Source organism: Pteropus alecto, unplaced genomic scaffold, assembly GCF_000325575.1.
Source record: "Pteropus alecto unplaced genomic scaffold, ASM32557v1 scaffold5, whole genome shotgun sequence".
In the NCBI taxonomy this organism is placed as follows: domain Eukaryota; kingdom Metazoa; phylum Chordata; class Mammalia; order Chiroptera; family Pteropodidae; genus Pteropus; species Pteropus alecto.
The window spans coordinates 21976918-21995743 of record NW_006441953.1 but is presented as its reverse complement, the minus strand read 5'-3'; the positions used below and the strand labels follow the sequence as shown (position 1 = coordinate 21995743).

The 18826-nt window shown below is 38.8% G+C and overlaps 1 protein-coding gene across 3 annotated transcripts in view; it reads left to right on the top strand.

The window, feature by feature from the left end:
- The window catches only part of SLIT2 (slit guidance ligand 2), a 325399-nt gene extending 311316 nt beyond the window's left edge, over positions 1 to 14083 (top strand). For 2 of the 3 annotated variants that reach the window (XM_015594877.1, XM_015594879.1), the window contains 4 exons: positions 5290 to 5444; positions 11877 to 12168; positions 12359 to 12570; positions 13669 to 14060. In XM_015594877.1, coding sequence (XP_015450363.1) covers positions 5290 to 5444; positions 11877 to 12168; positions 12359 to 12570; positions 13669 to 13910 — 901 coding nt within the window. In that variant the 3' untranslated portion in view covers positions 13911 to 14060. Of the gene's footprint in view, positions 1 to 5289; positions 5445 to 11876; positions 12169 to 12358; positions 12571 to 13668 lie in introns of all 3 variants that reach the window. The other variant, XM_015594878.1, reaches the window with a different exon arrangement.
- The last annotated feature ends 4743 nt before the right edge of the window (positions 14084 to 18826 follow it).

The following is an 18826-nucleotide window of genomic DNA, read 5'->3' as shown; positions in this document are numbered from 1 at the left end:
TGAATGAATACCTCAACTTAAAGCTAACATCAGTAGTAATCCCTCAGACAGGAATGGAGTAACACATTTTTTTCTCAAGCAAGCTGATAACTGATTGCCCTTCAAAGTGACTTTATCTTCATCTAGATAGAAACTTTTTAAAAAATTGTTACTAAAAATGGTATGCGTCCTTCTTTAGATTCAAATTAATGTCATTTTTCAAACCAGACAGCTTCTTTGGAAACATGGCCAACTACTATTTAAAAACTAGGCAGTCAGATGAGCATCTCACAGAGGCATAGAATGGTACCGTGCATTACAGTTTCAGTGTTTAGGGAACCTGTTCACGGTTAGAGGACTTTCCCATGCTGACTCAGGCTCATTTCACTGCATAGCCTCTTGATTATACACCTTACAGGCTTAAATCTAAAAAGATAATAATAACAATTATTATATAATAATTATTATGATTATTATTAATAACAATTATTATATTATAATTATTATTATTATAAAAGTATCATTGGAGAAACAGAGAGTGGACAGAATCTATGAGACCTTCTCATTTCCAAGATAAACACTAGGCTATCCTTGATATGCCATATGGGAAGGCACTGCTGTTTCCCGGCTTTGTAACTTTGAGCAGGTTACTTCACCTCTTTGTGCCCACATTTCTGCATCTGAGCGATCATATCTGTTTTTCACATGTGTTTAGGAGATTTGGAAGTAATGAATGTAAAGCACATAGTGTAGTGCTAGGCACAGAGTGAGCACACAATAATTGATCACGATTATTAAGATCAGTGGTAACTCTTGCCAGTTGGTGGTTTACGGATATTCTTCATGCTCAGATATCCAGATGCTAAAGAATAAATACCTATGTGCAAATGTTATTGTCTTACATGTGACTCACTATATATTCAAATGTAAGGGCCCCTTTCTATTTCAATGCATTTTATTTAAATTAGATAATTTACTTCCAAACTACTGATTAAAATATAACTTAACTTGTAAACTATTTTTAAAAATGTCCTTGTGAAAACTCTTTATGTATATAAATAAATACCTTTAGCTCCATTTGACTTCCCTTTCTTTTGATTAAAAAGAAAGTCAAGGAAATTGTTTTTACCAGCCTGACTCACAGTCAAAGTATTGTCATCCCAGAGATATCAAAGTGAGATGGCCAGTTGAATTTGTCTGGCTTTTGATTCCTATTTCATTGCACAGAAGACATCACCAGATACTTTAAGTTTTTAAGTCAAAAAGCTGGAGCTTACATAAGCAAAATGAACTATTAGTCTTTATTAAATCACTGAAATTCCTTAAGATTTATGGTTAAGATAGAAATATAAAAATGTCATTGTTAATATGTTCTGCATAAAGTAAGAATATCCAGTGCAAGTTAGAGCACCTCTTCTTTTAAGCCCCAAGTTTTTGAACTCTTTTTCTGTAGCAAACCACAAGACATAGTTGAATAACCGCTTTATTTTCATACATCCACTTAGAAATTCAAGAAAATAAAATCTCAGGTAATAGATGATTGTAGTAAAACTAAATTACATAATAATGGTAATAAATACAATTTATGTTCCCAGTGGAAAGGCTCGATGTTAAATGGTGCACTCTTGACTTTTGTGAGTCATCAAATATATAGTTCCCTAGAGAGTAGTAAAAGCGAGTTTATCGATACTTATCAGAACCCAGAAAGATATTATGCATTTTGAGCGATAGGTAGAAGAAGATGACTGTGATGGATGGTAAAATCGAGGATGGCTGAGTTTTATCCTGTAACAACTGGTGTGTCAATCCCTGCTTTTATTTTAAAATATGTAGGCAGAGCATTCCTGGACATTCCCCAGTTTATCTCATGCTGTACAAGACAGCATGAAACACCAGTTTAGAATCCTTAGCTCTCACACATTCTCTTCAGGCCCCATACACACAATAGCATCTTAAAAGCAAAGAATCTAAAAACATTAATTTCAAAATACTTATCTGTTACAAGGCCAGGGTGAGGCCTCACCCAATTTTAGGGAAGTATAAATGGAATTAAGCTCAGTGGTAACTTTTGCCAAGTTCCGAAATGATCAGATTCAACACTAACAGCTTTGGGGAGGAGAAAAACCTAGGCAGCCTGAATCCAAATCTAAGTTTCATATCTATGTACTTTAGATGCATTCACATAACCTTCCAACTCTCATAAGATTATTACATATTCTTTTACAATTCTTTGATTTTTAGTAAATGTACCAAGTTTTGCAACCAACAAATAAAATTATTTTTGATAGAATTTTATTCCTTGGTTATTAGAGAGAGACATTGTCTATTAAAGGCTTATTAGAGGTGAAGATACATGTTGTTTGTAAAGTACTAGGTACTTTTCGGGTTTTTTTATTTCTTGTGAAAGTGATGCATAATAATTAAAAGCACGCATTCTAGAACCAGTCGACCTGGCTTCAAATCTGTTTAGTCACTGGCTGTGCCACCTTGAGTACCTTAAGAGCCCAGTTCTTATGGTTGTTGTGAGTCTTAAATTAACTAATACATGTAATGTTCTTAGAACAAGTACCTGGCTGAAGATTTATCTCCCAGCATTATTCTTCAGAATATGGTCGCTGAAACATCCGAATTTTTAAATAAAATGTATCTTTTAGATGTCCTGCCTGAAAATGGCCTGAAGCTTCTTGACAAACTATAATCCAGTTAGTATTACTGAAAAAAGAAAAAACTGCATGTGTTATTCTTAATACATCTCCCTTATATTCTATTTATTTAGCATGTATTTATTGAGCAGCTACTATTAACCAGACTCTCTGCTGGATGCATTAAAGAGTACAGAAATAAGTAATGCATGGCTTCCTGCTTTAAATTAGCTTACCCAATTGTACTGCATCAAACACCATCATCGACGATGACATACTTAGATTGATTGACTAAGACTGATGTGTGACCAAGAACCCACTCCCCATATATAAGGGTCTTTCCTTTGCAATTGTAAAGATAAAAATGGGGCCTTTTATTAATATTTATGACTTAATTAAGACCAGTGTTTATAGAACATTCACATAAAACCACTTAGAGGGTTGTATATATCACAAAGGAAAAGCAACTGACCACTACCTTCTCTATGTATACCTTTATTTTAATGTTTTACCTAAAACTTTTAGTAACTTGAACCAGATATACCCCCAAAGCAGTTATTACATTTCTGCCAGTCATCAGTGTTTTCTTACAATTATAACTGAAAATAAAACTAGACTAATTTCTTCCTGAAGAAGATTCTGAAATAGTATTGGATTATTTATATGGTGGAGGAGGTGGTGATGGTGGTGATGCTGGTGATGGTGATGGTGATGATGATACTAATATCTAAGATTTAGCTTTGCACTTTCCATATGCTGGATGCTTTGCACTACCTTTAAAAATATCATTTCAAGTAGACCTCAAGTTAACCATGAGGGATAAATATGTATTAGTATTTACTAAAGAGAAAACTAAAGTTTACCAGCAATTAAGTAATGTGTCTAAACTCAAGCATTTAATAAATTCAAGACCATGATTCAAATCCAGGGTTACCTGACACCAAAATCTGTATATTTAATCACTAGTCGATATTACTACTCAATGTATCACCTTAGAAAACAGTCATATATAAGATCACTAACAGTTGCTATGTAACTTTATTTAGAGAGTAATTTCTTTGTATATTGTTCTTTCTGTTGATTTTAATGGTATCAGGTATTAGGATAATTAAATGTATAGAAGGCAAAAATATTGATTGGCATATAATATAATGAAATATAATAAAACATTGTGTTATATAATAAAAATTTAAAGAAGTTTATTTTTTAAATGATATTTGAGACAGGTTATCAACAATCCCTGCACATATGGACTCTCGTAACCACTTAAAACAAGAAAACCTCACCTATTTTCATGGTTCTGCAGAATGCTTTATACTGTCAAATTACAAAAAAACTTTCTATTCTACGTAGGCAAAAAATGAAATAAGATTAGACTTCTGTGGTGAGAACCATGCAGAAATGTCAGTACTTTTTTCTATTTTTTCTAGACTTGACCTACATGCAAATTTAAATATAGTACCTAGAAACTTAAACAAATGCCTTATGTAGGGAATATTAGGTATTCACAATCTTCCTATCAATCCTATGCTCCCATATTTTCATTTTTGATCCTTTTTTTAAATCTTTACAGTCAAGATACTAATCTATTAGCTCTTTAATATTCAGCATTTACTTTTGGCCCCAACTTGCATTATGCCATATTTTGCCTCTTATCATGAAAGATAAGTATTCCTTGATCCTATTTTCGTCTTGATCCTGTTTTTTTCATTGATCCTGTTTTCATCTTTGCCTGCTGTAACACTCCTGTTACATTAACAGCAACACTTTAAACCCATATAGCACCAACTTACTAATTTCACTCAACTTCATCTTATTTTAGATCCTCATTTTTCATTTACCTCAGTTCCTTAATCTTCTTGTTTTTATCCATTTTATGAATTTCCATAAGCCCCCTTACTTTTTTTTTGAATGATTGTTAAACCTGGCCTAGAAAGTGACAGAAGAGAAACTGAGAAATGACTGTTCTCACCAGACTCCCTGTGTATGACCGTGTTAAGCTTTCTGTGTAATATGATTATCCCACCTCTCCTCTGAACATAGACGTCTTCACAGTTATAGCGTTTGATGGGTGGTCCTCTCAAAAATTCAAGGAAAGTAAGAGTATATTATTAATTAACAAATTTTAGAAAGTGCAATGATCCTACCAAGTTGGTTTTTCCTGCACTCGAGTGTATATTTGATTTAATAAGTCCCAATGCACAGCGTCGAAGAGAGTAGAAGCCAGTGACTTACAAATATTGATGTCTGTGAAAGATATTTGGCTCAGGTGTAGGTTCTTTTTCTTTTTAATACAATTTGGAGTAACAGTATCTCAGTAAATGGAACTTTTGTAGCATTTAAAAGCAAATGCATCAAGTATCTTTTGTAATTTCTACATATTGGGTGAATGTGACTGGGTAATGTTAAAATGTGCCCATTTGCACTTCTCCCAATAGGAAAACAAGCTCATTTTCTATCTGTTCCTAAAAAATAGAAATTATAGGTCCTTGAAAATATCTTTTATTTTTAAATCAACTACTATTTTTTAATCTTTATTACTGTTAGATAGGACTATCTTTTCCCAAGACTCTCTAATTGGAGTTTGTATTGTCACTTCTTTTCTTTAGTAAAAATGGAAGTATCAGCTACCTTTGTTTGTTTGTTTGTTTTGTTTGTTTGTTTGTAGCGTGGAGACAATAAATGATGGGAACTTTCACATTGTGGAACTTCTTGCCCTGGATCAGAGCCTCTCCCTCTCTGTGGATGGAGGGAGCCCCAAAATCATCACCAACTTGTCAAAGCAGTCCACTCTGAATTTCGACTCTCCACTCTACGTAGGAGGTAAGCTGTCTTCTACAACCAATGGGTCCCCAAACCCCGTGACTCTCATCACAGACTAATTCTGAAGTTGTTGATGCCCCATGCCATGGTCATTGACCAACAGTGACCAGTCATTGATGATGGGCAGCACAGATAGACAAGAAGGAGCCCCTGATGAGTGTTAAGGGCACGTTTTGTAATCCCAGCTCTTGCTTTAACTAAATGAGTGATTGAGGTAGGGAAGGACATTATTCACATTTATTCGTTTCTATTACATGCTCGATGACATAAACATATAATTTCATCTTATTACTTGATCTGGTCTATGGAAAGAGATCAAATTGGACAATGAGGAAAATGATGAAATAAGGGGTATGCATGACCCCACACCTCTGCCCACGCCCCAGCTCCCTGGAGGGGGCAGATACTACCAGCCTCAGTCAGGTGTTCCCATGACAAAATGTCTGCACCACCAGTTGCTAACACGTGTAAATGACAGGACAGTTATGAATGAAGTCAAATGAATGAATGAACAAACGAATGAACAAATTAAATGTACAAAAAGTACATTTAACAAAAAGTAACAAAAAGTACTTCTGTTTAGTCAAGACCTTGAGGTGAGTGTACAAAGAGAGAGCATTGGGAAGACGTGTTAGGGCTTGGAAAGATGGAATAAAGACTCTGGACATTTTTAAATTTTTAAGCAACAAGAAGGCAGATGATTAAATAGATGAGGAAAGAAATATGAGCCAAACTCTGAAAGAGCCCCAAGGAGCGGAGCAGAGCCACCAAGGAGAGAGCTCGCACTAGTACTTCTATCTGGAGGAGTCAACATATACGGGAGACACAGAATTTCAGATTTTAGGCTAAGGAACAAGAAAGCATGTGATGTTGAATTAGTTGCATTGAATTAAATCACATTTCATTGTGGTGAACTGACTGATAATATTAACTCATTTTACAGGTAAATAAGCTAAAGCTTATGAACAGGTCAGTGTAACTGATTTCTTCACCATGACAAGTATTTTCATGAAGTTCCCATCATCCCCTTCAAAATAATACTTTTGACTGCTACACGATTTTCTTGACTCCTCAAAGCCTTCCTTGATGGCATTTTTGGAATTGTCCTGAACATCCAGAGCAGCTTTGTTTTTAATGATTTCTCTAATAGAAAATCTTAACACTTTTGATAGAGTTTTGATTTTTTTGAGAAACAGAAGTCTTTGGTTCAATTCTGTAAATATTTATTGAGCACCTCTCATATGCTAAAAACTAAGTTAATAGATGCATGAAGGATACAAAATTGAATATATATATATTTACGCCCAGGAGAGTGGGGAAGGCAGATATGTTTTCAAGGAATCAAATGCATTACATATGAAGTCTGTGTAGCAAATTGACTGATGTAGTTGCTTCATGGGAATCACAACCATGAGATTTATTAACAGACAGAGGCCCTCCATTTCCACTGCGCTTTAGTTAACAGCCATTGCTTTGGGATGGGTGAAGCAAGTCACAGATATACCTGTGGTTTGAGAGAAATTATATTTACTAGGCACATGCTGTGTGCTCAACACAAAGCTTCTTTTACAATCTTAATCCTCAGGGACTTTAGAAAGTAGGTGTCATTTTTTGTTTTACAGTCCTGAAGCAACAGTCTCAGGAACTTCATGAAACTCATCCAAGTTCACAAAGCTATGAAGTGATAGACACCTCATTTGAGTCCAGATCTGTCTGACCCCAGAGCCCCCTGCATTGCCACTCACCTTAACCTGGAGCAGAAAGGGAAGCAATCTAAGTTTTGTGGGTTTTTTTGTTTATTTCTGGATTTGTCCTTCACTTTATTTCATTATGCTTTCATTAGAAGCCATTTCTTTACATCTTTTAAAACTCTTTCAGAATGCAGTGAGAAAGGCCTCATTTCCTTCCAATTCGAGGGTAATTCAGATTAAAGAAATACAAGGCAATTGTAAGACCACAGCCCCGAATTCTGTATGGCAAAGGCAAGAGAACCTGCATTAGCAAAGGAGAATGAGGCAAACAAGTTCTTTTTGTCCATGTTTGAAAACAGGGACATACTCCAAGGAGGACATGAGAAGGTGATGCCTCCTATGCCTGCAGCGTCTGGAAGTATTTTCTAGCAAAATAGAGAAGCAGCTTTACCTACCCTTCGGTTATCGACTACCCATGATGTAGGCTCTACTAAATACAAGACAAGCTAATCCTTATGCTTTTCTATGTGATAGTACAACCAGAATATGTAGTATTACCAAATGGGATTTTTTTTAAGTTATTTCCATGTATTTATCACCATGAATAATTCTGCAGTAAACATAGGGGTATATATATATCTTTATAAATATTTTCAAATTGTTATGTGATAGTACAACCAGAATATGTAGTATTACCGAATGGGATTTTTTTTAAAGTTATTTCCATATATTTATCACCATGAATAATTCTGGTGATTATATATAGTTATATATATACCCCATAAAGATATATATACCCCATAAATATAGGGGTATATATATCTTTATAAATATTTTCAAATTTTTCAGGTAGATACCCAGAAGAGGGGTTGCTGGGTCATATGGTAATTCTATTCTTAATTTTTCGAGGAACCTCCATACTGTTTTCCATAGTGGCTGTACCAATTTACATTCCCACCAGCAGTGTATGAGAGTTCCTTTTCTCCACATCCTCTCCAACACATTATTTCCTGCCTCATTGATAATAGCCATTATAACAGGTTTGAGGCGATATCTCATTGTGGTTTTCATTTGCATATACCTAATAGCTACTGAAGGTGAACATCTTTTCAGATATCTGTGGGCTGTCTGTATTTCATCTTGGGAAAAGTTTCTGTTCAGGTCCTCTGCCCAGTTTTTAGAGTCTTTGTTTTGTTGTTGTTGAGTTGTATGCATTCTTATATATTTTGAATATTAGCCCCTTATTGGAAGTATCATTTGCAAATATCTTCTCCCATTTGGTTGGTTGCCTTTTTGTTTTTGTTGATGGTTTCTTTAGCTGTGTAGAAATTTTTGGGTGTATGTAGTCCTGTTCATTTATTTTTGCTTTTACTTCTCTTGCTTTTGAGGTCGAATTCATATAATCCTTTTTAAGCCCAGGGACCTTGAGTTTCATATTTACATATTTCTATATATTTCTCTGCAATTTATTGTTTCATGTCTTACATTTAGATCTTTGATCTATTTTGAGTAATTTTTGCATATGGTAACAAATAGCAGTCTAGTTTTATTCTTTTGCATATGGCTTTCTAATTCTCCAACATTATTTACTGAAGAGACTTTTTTCCCCCTCTATTGTATATTTTTGGCTCCTTTGTTAAAAATTGTTTGCCTATATACACTCAGGTTTATTTCTAAGCTTTCAATTTTGTTCCTTTGGTCTGTGTATCTGTTGTTCTGCCAATAGCATGCTGCTTTGATAACTGTCACCTTATAGTATAATTTGAAGTCAGAGAGTATGCTACCTTTGCGAGATGACTGGATAAAGAAGATGTGGTCTATATACAATGAAATACTGCTCAGCTATAAGATGAAACTCTGCCATTTGCAACAACATAGATGGATCTTGAGAATATCATGTTAAGTGAAATAAGTCAGACAGAAAAAGTTAAGAACCATTTGATTTCACTCATATGTGGGATATAAAACAGAAAGCAACAAATGAACAAATAAGACAACCGGATAAAGAAGATGTGGTCTATATACAATGAAATACTGCTCAGCTATAAGATGAAACTCTGCCATTTGCAACAACATAGATGGATCTTGAGAATATCATGTTAAGTGAAATAAGTCAGACAGAAAAAGTTAAGAACCATTTGATTTCACTCATATGTGGGATATAAAACAGAAAGCAACAAATGAACAAATAAGACAAACAAACAAAAACTCATACAGACAACAAAACAAAAACTCATACAGACAACAGGATGGTGGTTACCAGAGGGAAAGGGGGCGGAAGGGGAGGTAGAAGAGGGTAAAGTGGGTCAAATATGTGGTGGTGGAAGGAAACTTGACATTGGTGAACACACGATGCAATATGCAGATGATGTATTATAGAATTAAAACATATAATCTTATTAATGTCACCCCAATAAATTTAATAAAAATTTTTATATATATTAAGACCTGCATATAAAGACCCCACATGTGTCACAAATCTTCTAATGAGGCCATTGGACAGGGGACCTCAGCCTTGACACTCGGTTCCTTTACTGTCATTTTTAAACATGTAGAGTTGGTAAGGTCCTACTAAATTATCTGTTGGTTGGTTGGTTGATTGGTTGATAGCTTGAATTCCAGCTTTGGCTCATGGCAGAGAGAAAAGGCTAAAAGAGAAAAAAAAAATCAGTAGGAATCTACTTCTGTTTATCAATTAAGACCTAGTTCTCTAGTCAGAAATGTGCCAAGCATATGAAAAGGTTGACTCAGAATAGTTCCTGATTGAATATCTTATTGAAAATAAATATATGGGTGATATATCTACATTTGTATTAAGTATAATCAAAACTGGACCTTTTACGATTGTTAGCTTTGGGGATAAAAAGAACACATTTCCTAACCATTTCTCCCTGCTGTGAAGCATCACCAGTCTGTGTTAAAGTCCACACATTTATGATGGATGAAAGATTAAATCAGAAGAACTTATTTCAGAGCCAGGAATTTCCTGCTACTAGTCCTCTCCTGGAAATGGTACATCTCATCCTTCTGAACCTGTTCTACAAAGCAACCCAGTTTCCAAGGCCAGATGGGCATGGACCAAAAGGGAGAACTCATAGAACTTCAAAGCCGAGACTCCCGATTCAGTGCCTGTCAAAGTGTGACCATGGACTACCTGCTTCAGAATCTCCCGAGCTGCATGTTAACGCTTAGATTTCTGCACGCCATTCCATCAGAATCTCATGGTGGAGAGATTCTGGGGAGCTGCCTTCTAAACATGCACTTCTGGTGGTCCTTAGGCGTGACAAGCTTGGAAGCAACTGTTCTGGTCCATCCACTCATAGATGAGAACCAAGCCCAAGGACACACAGAACAACAATAAAGCCTTTGACACCTAGCCTAGTGCTTTGTGAACCTAACTATCCAACTTTGATGCCTGCTGGAACTCAAATGGGCTCCTTAGAAGGGGAAAGATGATGATGCCAAGAGTCAGGGTCCAGGGAACACTGAGGTTCTTGCTCTTCATAACCATTGAACTCCCTGGAGAATGCAAGCCGGGTCTCCTCCAGGCAGATGTTCAGACACCAGGCACAAGGAGGGCCTGAGTAGCAGAGAGGAAAAGCAGCTGCCCCGAAGGCCTCCTTCTTCCTCCTTTCCCCCACAGTGGCCTGGACAGTTGCCTTGTGTCAAGTCCCACACAGGAGCTATTTCAGGGTCTGGCTGAGGTCGTGGAAAGATTCCTCAGTTTTGCCAAATGAGGGTCACTAGTGGAATGTACATCTACAAAGATTACAAATCCTGTTTTTGGAGGAATTTCTTTTGTCTTCCCGATTTCTTGGAATGTGAAGCCTTCCTGCCGATTAGCAGGGGAGTGGGGGAATGATGAGAATGAGGTGTTGGGCTGATAGGAAGCACGGGAGAGGTTTTCAGGGACCGACGTCCATGACTGAGCCATGGATGTTGCCATTGGTGGGCTGGATTAGGTGCTAGCCTTGCGTTTGGCAGGGTCGGGGAGGAAGGTCACTGCGCACCCCAGCTCTCACCCTCTGACACGTGAGGGACTGAACCGAGACTGGAGATTGCAGAGATGTCTTTCATCTGCCTGATTCGAACTCAATCTTATTGGATAACACTGAGCACACTGCTGAGCTCCCTGGGCCTGGGCCCTTCATCATCAAAGGGCAAGATTGGTCAGGGGATTACTGACCTGTGTCATGGCTCTCTAGACCTCCTGGGGTGTGTCCAGGTTGCGGGCACTTGGGGAGGGGGGGTGACCGGTGAGAGAAGAGAACACTAACCCCTCCCCCTTCCCAGTCTTGCCTTAGCACAGTAGCTCTGCTTTTGTATTTTTCATATGTATGCCTCTGTGGAAGGTTTGGTTCGAAACAAATTTTAAAAATTAATGCTCGACCACCAATGAACTAAGTTCTTTATTCTAGTTGTGCATTGGAATTGCCCAGAGCATCTTCCAAAAAACAAAAATAGGGAAACACATCTCTTCTCCCTCGCCCACCTTGTCCAGATAACCCGATCAAGGAAGTCTGAGTTGAGGTCCTAAGCATCAGTGTTTCTTCTAAGATCCTGTGTGATTCTAATATGCAGCCAGGTAGAGACCCTCAGGACTGGATGCTCATGATATGTGTTTCTCCTAAAGAAGTGTCACACAAACTGCCACCCTGCTGCAAGGGCGAAGAGGGTCTGGGTGTCAGATAGCTGAGGAGTCCCCAAAGAGCCTGACCTCTGACTCGCTGTCCCTCCCCAGGCATGCCTGGGAAAAACAACGTGGCTGCGGCCCTGCGCCAGGCCCCGGGGCAGAACGGCACCAGTTTCCATGGCTGTATCCGGAACCTCTACATCAACAGCGAGCTGCAGGACTTCCGCAAGATGCCCATGCAGACCGGCATCCTGCCCGGCTGTGAGCCATGCCACAAGAAGGTGTGTGCCCATGGCACGTGCCAGGCCAGCAGTCAGTCGGGCTTCACCTGCGAGTGCGAGGAAGGATGGACGGGGCCCCTGTGTGACCAGAGAACCAATGACCCCTGCCTGGGAAACAAGTAAGTTTGGTTACTTGGTAGTTAAACACACGTACCCCAACCCTCAAAGCAAACCCTAAGGAAGGAGGGAGGGAGGGAGGGAGGAAGAAAGAAGCCCATTAGCACTTTCTCCCTCATTTTCCTTCACCATCCTCCCTCCATCCTTATCCTCTCTGCTAACGTGTTTTCATTCCTGTGCCCCTCCTCTTAGATGCATGCATGGCGTCTGCCTGCCCATCAATGCCTTCTCCTACAGCTGTAAGTGCCTGGAGGGCCATGGGGGCGTCCTCTGTGATGAAGAGGAGGCTCTGTTTAACCCCTGCCAGGCGATCAAGTGTAAGCACGGGAAATGCAGGCTCTCAGGACTGGCGCAGCCCTACTGTGAATGCAGCAGCGGCTACACTGGGGCCAGCTGTGATCGAGGTAAGCCAGCCCAGCTGGGCGCTTCCCTCTCTTGGAAAAGCAAGAGGGGGCTCCACCTTTGAAAAGAGAGTGAGAGAAAGGGAGACAGAATGAAAGAGGTGGGAGCGATGTGAGAAATGCCAGGTCTTTACAGGACTCTTAGTTGCTGCTGTCGACTTATTTCCCGGTGTTCCGAAGGCACCAGATGTGACATGTCCTAAGCCTCCACTGCAGGCTTTTACACGGCCTTCAGATACCTGTGAAAATGCTCCTTTTTACCTTACATAGAAGTACATTTACTTCCTTCTTACCTTTATCTGCTGTTCTCATCTAAATATATTATTAATTTGTCTTCTGGCACAGAGAGGACAGAGCTAATAATTCTGCTCTGGTTTTAGGATAAAGTCACCTTTGACCTTAGAATCGAATTAATTCCAACAAATTCTGCAGGTGAGAGGATGAGAACGGGCTGACTTGTTAGCCCATCTTTCTCTTTCTCTTGTGTCTGAGGGATCAGAATGCCCCTTGCCTCGAGCTGGCACAGGTTTTGTTGAGTGTGTCAGAGGGACAGACAAGAGGAACGTACTCATGGAAGCTTTCAGCAGATGTCTCTTTTTGAACTAGTTCACGCTAGGGTAACTTATGAAGTTAGTGGAATGTTACTCATATTAAGTAACAGAGTGAAAGATATTAAACTTCAAGTCTAATACATTAAATCGCACACTCTCTGAAACTGCTCCGTGCGGTAAACAAAGCCAGCTGTTTGGAGTGTAAAAACAGAAGATGGGTATTTTTTGCAATAAAGGAAAAGACTGAGGAATCCAATTTTCTTGTCAGTCCTATGGCGTAGTATTTATCGTTCCCATATATAGTATTCACTCCGCTGGGGGAAAAAAAAAAGGCCAAAAAGAAGCATTTTTCAAAGAGCACAAGGCTGTGCCCCCAGCCCCATAACACGTTACATAAGCGTAACACCGCAAAGGGCAGTTACACACAGGAAGCACAAGCAACGCCTCCTGAAGCCAGCTGTGACTTTTTGATCGCTCCCCGCCACCCCCCGCACCCCCGTGCCTTATCGCGACCGCCCTTAAAATGCTTGTGCTTTTTGTTCTTCTCCAGAAATCTCTTGCCAAGGGGAACGGGTGAGAGATTATTACCAAAAGCAGCAGGGCTATGCCGCCTGCCAAACCACCAAGAAGGTGTCGCGGTTGGAGTGCAGAGGGGGCTGCGCCGGCGGCCAGTGCTGCGGGCCGCTGCGGAGCAAGCGGCGGAAATACTCGTTCGAGTGCACGGACGGCTCCTCGTTCGTGGAGGAGGTGGAGAAGGTGGTCAAGTGCGGCTGTGCCAGGTGCGCCTCCTAACCGCCGCCCCCGGGAAGGCGGCGTCTGCTTCCCAGCCGCGCTGGACGGAGTCACGCTTCATAGTGGAAATATTTGAAATATATTGTAAAATACAGAACGGACTTATTTTTATTATGAGAAATAAAGACTTTTTTTTTTTTCTGCATTTGGAAGAAAAAAAAAAAAATGCTTGAACTACAGCTTCCCCGACACTGGAGAAGTATGAAGGAAGATATTCCTGGAGGCATTAGGGCAACGATGGTGACCACTGCGACTCGGGTTCAGCTTTCGTGACATGCTGAAGACAAGCAGAAGCACAGGGACGGGCAGGGACGAGCTGCCGTGCGCTGTGTGAACTGGCCCAGAGCCTCAGGCGCGCGCGCGCCCTCGTCGCCACCCCTGTGGCGCACGAGGACAGACCAAGCACACGTGTGTGAGTGAGGATGCGAGGCAGAGGAATGGAACCCAAGGATTCGGACAGAACGAACGGATGAGAAATATTTTGTGCAAAAGATAAAGTGTCCTGAAGACCTGGGTCCCATTCGCGAGAGAAGACGGGAGTGCTAAAATTGTATCTTCTTTTTAAATGTCAGCATGTTAACAGAAGAAGCACACAAAAGTGTTTATCTACCGTTTTCCAGTATTAATTTTTTTGTAATATAAATGATAAAGGAGATGATAAAGAACCAATAGATTATCGATAAATAAATTAGTAATAATATGAATTTTTGTTTCTATGAGTTCTAAACAACCCTATACAGTATTCAGTTTCAATGAGAAATATTTATTGTATCAAAGACCATTGTACTTAACATGTTAGGCCATCCTTTTGCTGTTTCTTGATGCTTTAATATATATTAATTTATAATTGTCCTGATATTTTTGTACATTTTTCAAACTTAAAAAAATCTGCCTTTTTTTTTTTTTTTTTTTTTTTTTGGGCAATAGTACTAACATAAGATGTTATCTTGGGATGAATATGTGTTGCTCTGTTTGTTTACTTTGACATCTGACACTGGTGTCACTGACCTACTGGCCTCACTCAGGACACCTGCAGAGAGTATGTGAAGTCTATGCCTGGGACAGTCATTGTACAAAAAGAAGCGGCCCCTCTGCAGCCTGTCCCCACAAAACAGAAATGGTGTGTAGCGATCGACACTAGAAAGTAGATCTTTGACAAATTAATATTTCCTTGATCTTTTTTGGCCCTTTTTTGGGGGGAGGGGGGGTGGCGAGAGAAAAGACTGTAATGTCAAGAACTGTGATTTTTTTTCCCCAAACAATAAAGCTCCTTTATTACCTATTAATGTTCCCACGTTAACATGTTTGCCACAAAATTACAGTGTAGAGTCGATCGTGATTTTTAGCGGACTTGCTCTTCCCTCATTAAAATCCCACGGTCCCCTGTAAGGATGCAGATGACTCTTTCCAAAAACATTTTTTTACAAAGAAAATTAGATGTACATGTATAATTCAGTGTGCTTCGTCTTTCTCCAGACTAATATCAGTTACACTACTGATGTTTGTAAATTAAACAGATATTTACTTCATTAACAGTTTGGTGATTTTCTTAGAAATGGCACGATACTTAGAGTCCCCTTCTTAAGAATTCCTTAATCAAAGTGATACAGAAAGAACGGAGAAGAGATCCTATACTTTTTATTGACAGAAATTGGTTCGATGTTAGCATATTGTCACATCTGGGGACTTTGGAATGACCACATGACAGAGATGGATAGACGAACACATTCTGTGCAAAGAAAAAAGTGCATATTCAATTAATTTCTTCCCCTAAAATATATAAGGTGAAGTGTAACTAAACCATAAAAGGTATTTATTTTTATTTCATTCTTTCCCCATTCTCCCCCACCCTCTCAGTTAGAACCAGATGAAAAACAACTAAAAACAAAAGGTGCCTTTCTCCACAGGTACTCCTGGGCCAGAGCCAGTGATATCAAGGTACTACCCAGAACAGGGGAACATTGACTGGTTGGAGTATTAGTACTCACCCACCATGCTAAGATTTCATTTCCCTGTAAGAAAGGCATGCATGTGCACACACGTCTCACTCACAGACACAAATGTCCAAACATTTACCCACTCTTATTTGAAATGTCTCCATTTTAGTTATATAAATATTATATATTTATATATATTTTTTTATTCCCATCAGTTGCTTCTTTTTCAAGAATCGTGAATCATTCATTAAGCAAAGAAACATCTGTGAAGATGACATGATTTAGATTTGTGTCTATAGGTACGGGTTACCTTAATAGCCACTCTTTTCTGAGGGCTTGTTAATACCAGGCACTGTGCCAAGGGTTTTATATGAAATACCTCATTCAGTTCTCACTACAGACCTATGAGATTGCTGTGCGTCCGATTTTACACAGGCATAAACAGCTCAAAAACAGAGGAGCCGAAATCTCCCCCAGGCCCCTCAAACGTCCATGCACAAGAGGTACAGGTGGCAGCTCAGTAACTCGTACCCACTGAGCATATTTGAGCCTAGAGACTTAGGTCCACAGTACAATTATTCTCTCTACATACAGATTATGTTGATTTAAGGAATCTAGAGTAGCGATTGTTTTTATTTTTGTTTTTGTTTTTTAAGGGGAAAAAAAGCGACGTCTTAGTAGTTTACCGATTGTTTTCTTTCTCTTCTCTGCTTATAAAGGCACGAAGTAGAATTACGTTTGCCTGGGATTTGGACTGAGTTAGCAAGTTTCTCAGGGGATCGTTTGCTTCACGATGGGACTATTTTCCACACATGAGCTTCTCTGAGCAAAGCCAATAGCCAAATGACTACTAGCAAATGAGACAAGTCAAGAGCAGTTCTTCATGTTATAAAAGGCTCCATATTTACAAAGCCTTGACCGTAAGTTTACTTTATTCTAGGGCTTCTCCAACAGACTATAATACATTAAAACAAAAAACGTTTTGCACATTTTGTGCTCAAAGCTACTACACAGAATAATGTGCATTTTTAACCTGAAAAGATATGAGTGATTAAAAAAAAAAAAGAGTGATTGCTAATGTGTTTACCTTTAAATTCTCACGTGAGTGAAGCACCATCAGGACATGGCATGGGGATTTGACATGTGTTCAATTTAAAATGTGTTCATGGAATAATAACTATCTCAATCTTTGGGATTGTTTTCAGCACAGATTTCCTGAAATAATTTCTAAGCAATAATAGACCAACCCCGGATTTAGAATTGCTCTGAGCATTTTCTTTTTTGGAAGGCTTGATTTGTCAGCAGCAATTCTCTCTGGAGAAATGATTGAAAGACTATTGAAATCGATTCAAGACTTAAAGATTGTGAGTGTTATGGTGTCAGCTTCCTCATAGAGTGACCGTTATTTCAAAAGAAATGCTTGTGAAAATATATAAGCTATAAGAAGTATATGAAGCTCTATATACAGTATATAAAGCTATATAAAATACATAAGCTATTTTCATTCTTAATTCTCTATGTACTCAAAAAATGTATTTAAAATCAGATGTTTGTTTCCTATCTCCTATCATGTGCAAGAAATTATGCTAAACTGTGATACATCTCTTCTGCCATTTTAGAGCATGTACTCTATGCGGTTGGAGTTGACGTTAAAGTAGGTAATAGATTTTTAGACAAATGGCCAAACTAATATTTAATTTCAGGTTGTGATAATGGCCCTGAAGGAAATTATGAGATACTAGAAAGAAGTGTAACAGTGGAATCCAATCAAATCCATATTGGGAGGTTAGAGAATGCCTCTGCAGGAAAGCGACACTTAAGCTGAGTCATGAAGGATAAAGTAGGATCTGGGAAGGAAGCGGCTGGAAATACATGTAGGGGTCAAGGGCGGGTGTCCACGCAGAAAAAGAAGGCTGTATGGAGGCCTGAGGAGGAGGAGGACTCTTATGTGGTCAGGGGAGCGAAAGAAAGAAGTGTGGCCAGAGTAAGGCACGTATTTATTTCATGTGTAGAAACAGTGGTCATTTTCTGGCTGCGTAAACTCACTTCATGTAGTCCATATTTTTCTTTTGAACAAGTTTTCAGTGAACTTTTAAAATGTCAAAAATGAATTTCCGTTTCAAACTAGCAACTAGTTGCGGCTAACGCAGTTCTTTAACTTCCAAACGAAAGACCTCTGAAGACTCAGAAAATATAAATACTTACAATAGCATTAAAAATTAAGAACAATATTTTTGGAATCTCAGAGGGATCTTCATAAACTCAAAAGCTGTCGAGGCTGGATTGAAAGAAGTAGCTGCTGGCCAACCCGTGCTCTGAAACTCACGTGCATTCGTGGATACACCAAGGCCAGATACTTAGGAAATGAGTCAAATGGAAAACCATCAAATATCTATGTATTATGGATATCACTTAGTGAGAATGACAGAGAACTTTGCCTTCAACTCAAGAGGTAATATATTTCTTCATCTACTAGGATGTTCCAAGCTGATCAATGAAAACAAAACTGCAAGAAATACTAGGGAAAAGCAGTATTATTTTCACTGACTCTTGAGAGATGTCTCTATAAATAGAAGTAGCCATTGTAGATGTGGATTGAGCCTGGAAGAGCCATGGTAGAAGCACATGCTTAAAATGATGGGAAGAAGGAAGTACTTTGTCAATTCAGAAAATCAGAGAACAATTACATTATACTGACTCATTATTAAGCTAATAAAATTGTTTGTGCAAAAGCATGGTGATGGAAATATACAGGTTATATTTGGAGGTGAGGGTTAAGAAGTTCAGAATTTTTTTGGTAGGCAAAAGATGTCTGAGAAGAATGGTTTGTCCAGACCTGTAGCACGGAATTTTGGATTGCAGAATTTTTAATCAATGGATCAGGCAACTATTTCTTAACTCCAAAAAACAGTAAGAGCTAGGAGTAAAAAATGGCAAATGAATTTGAAGTGACTGTAAAGACTGTACCGTTATAGTGGA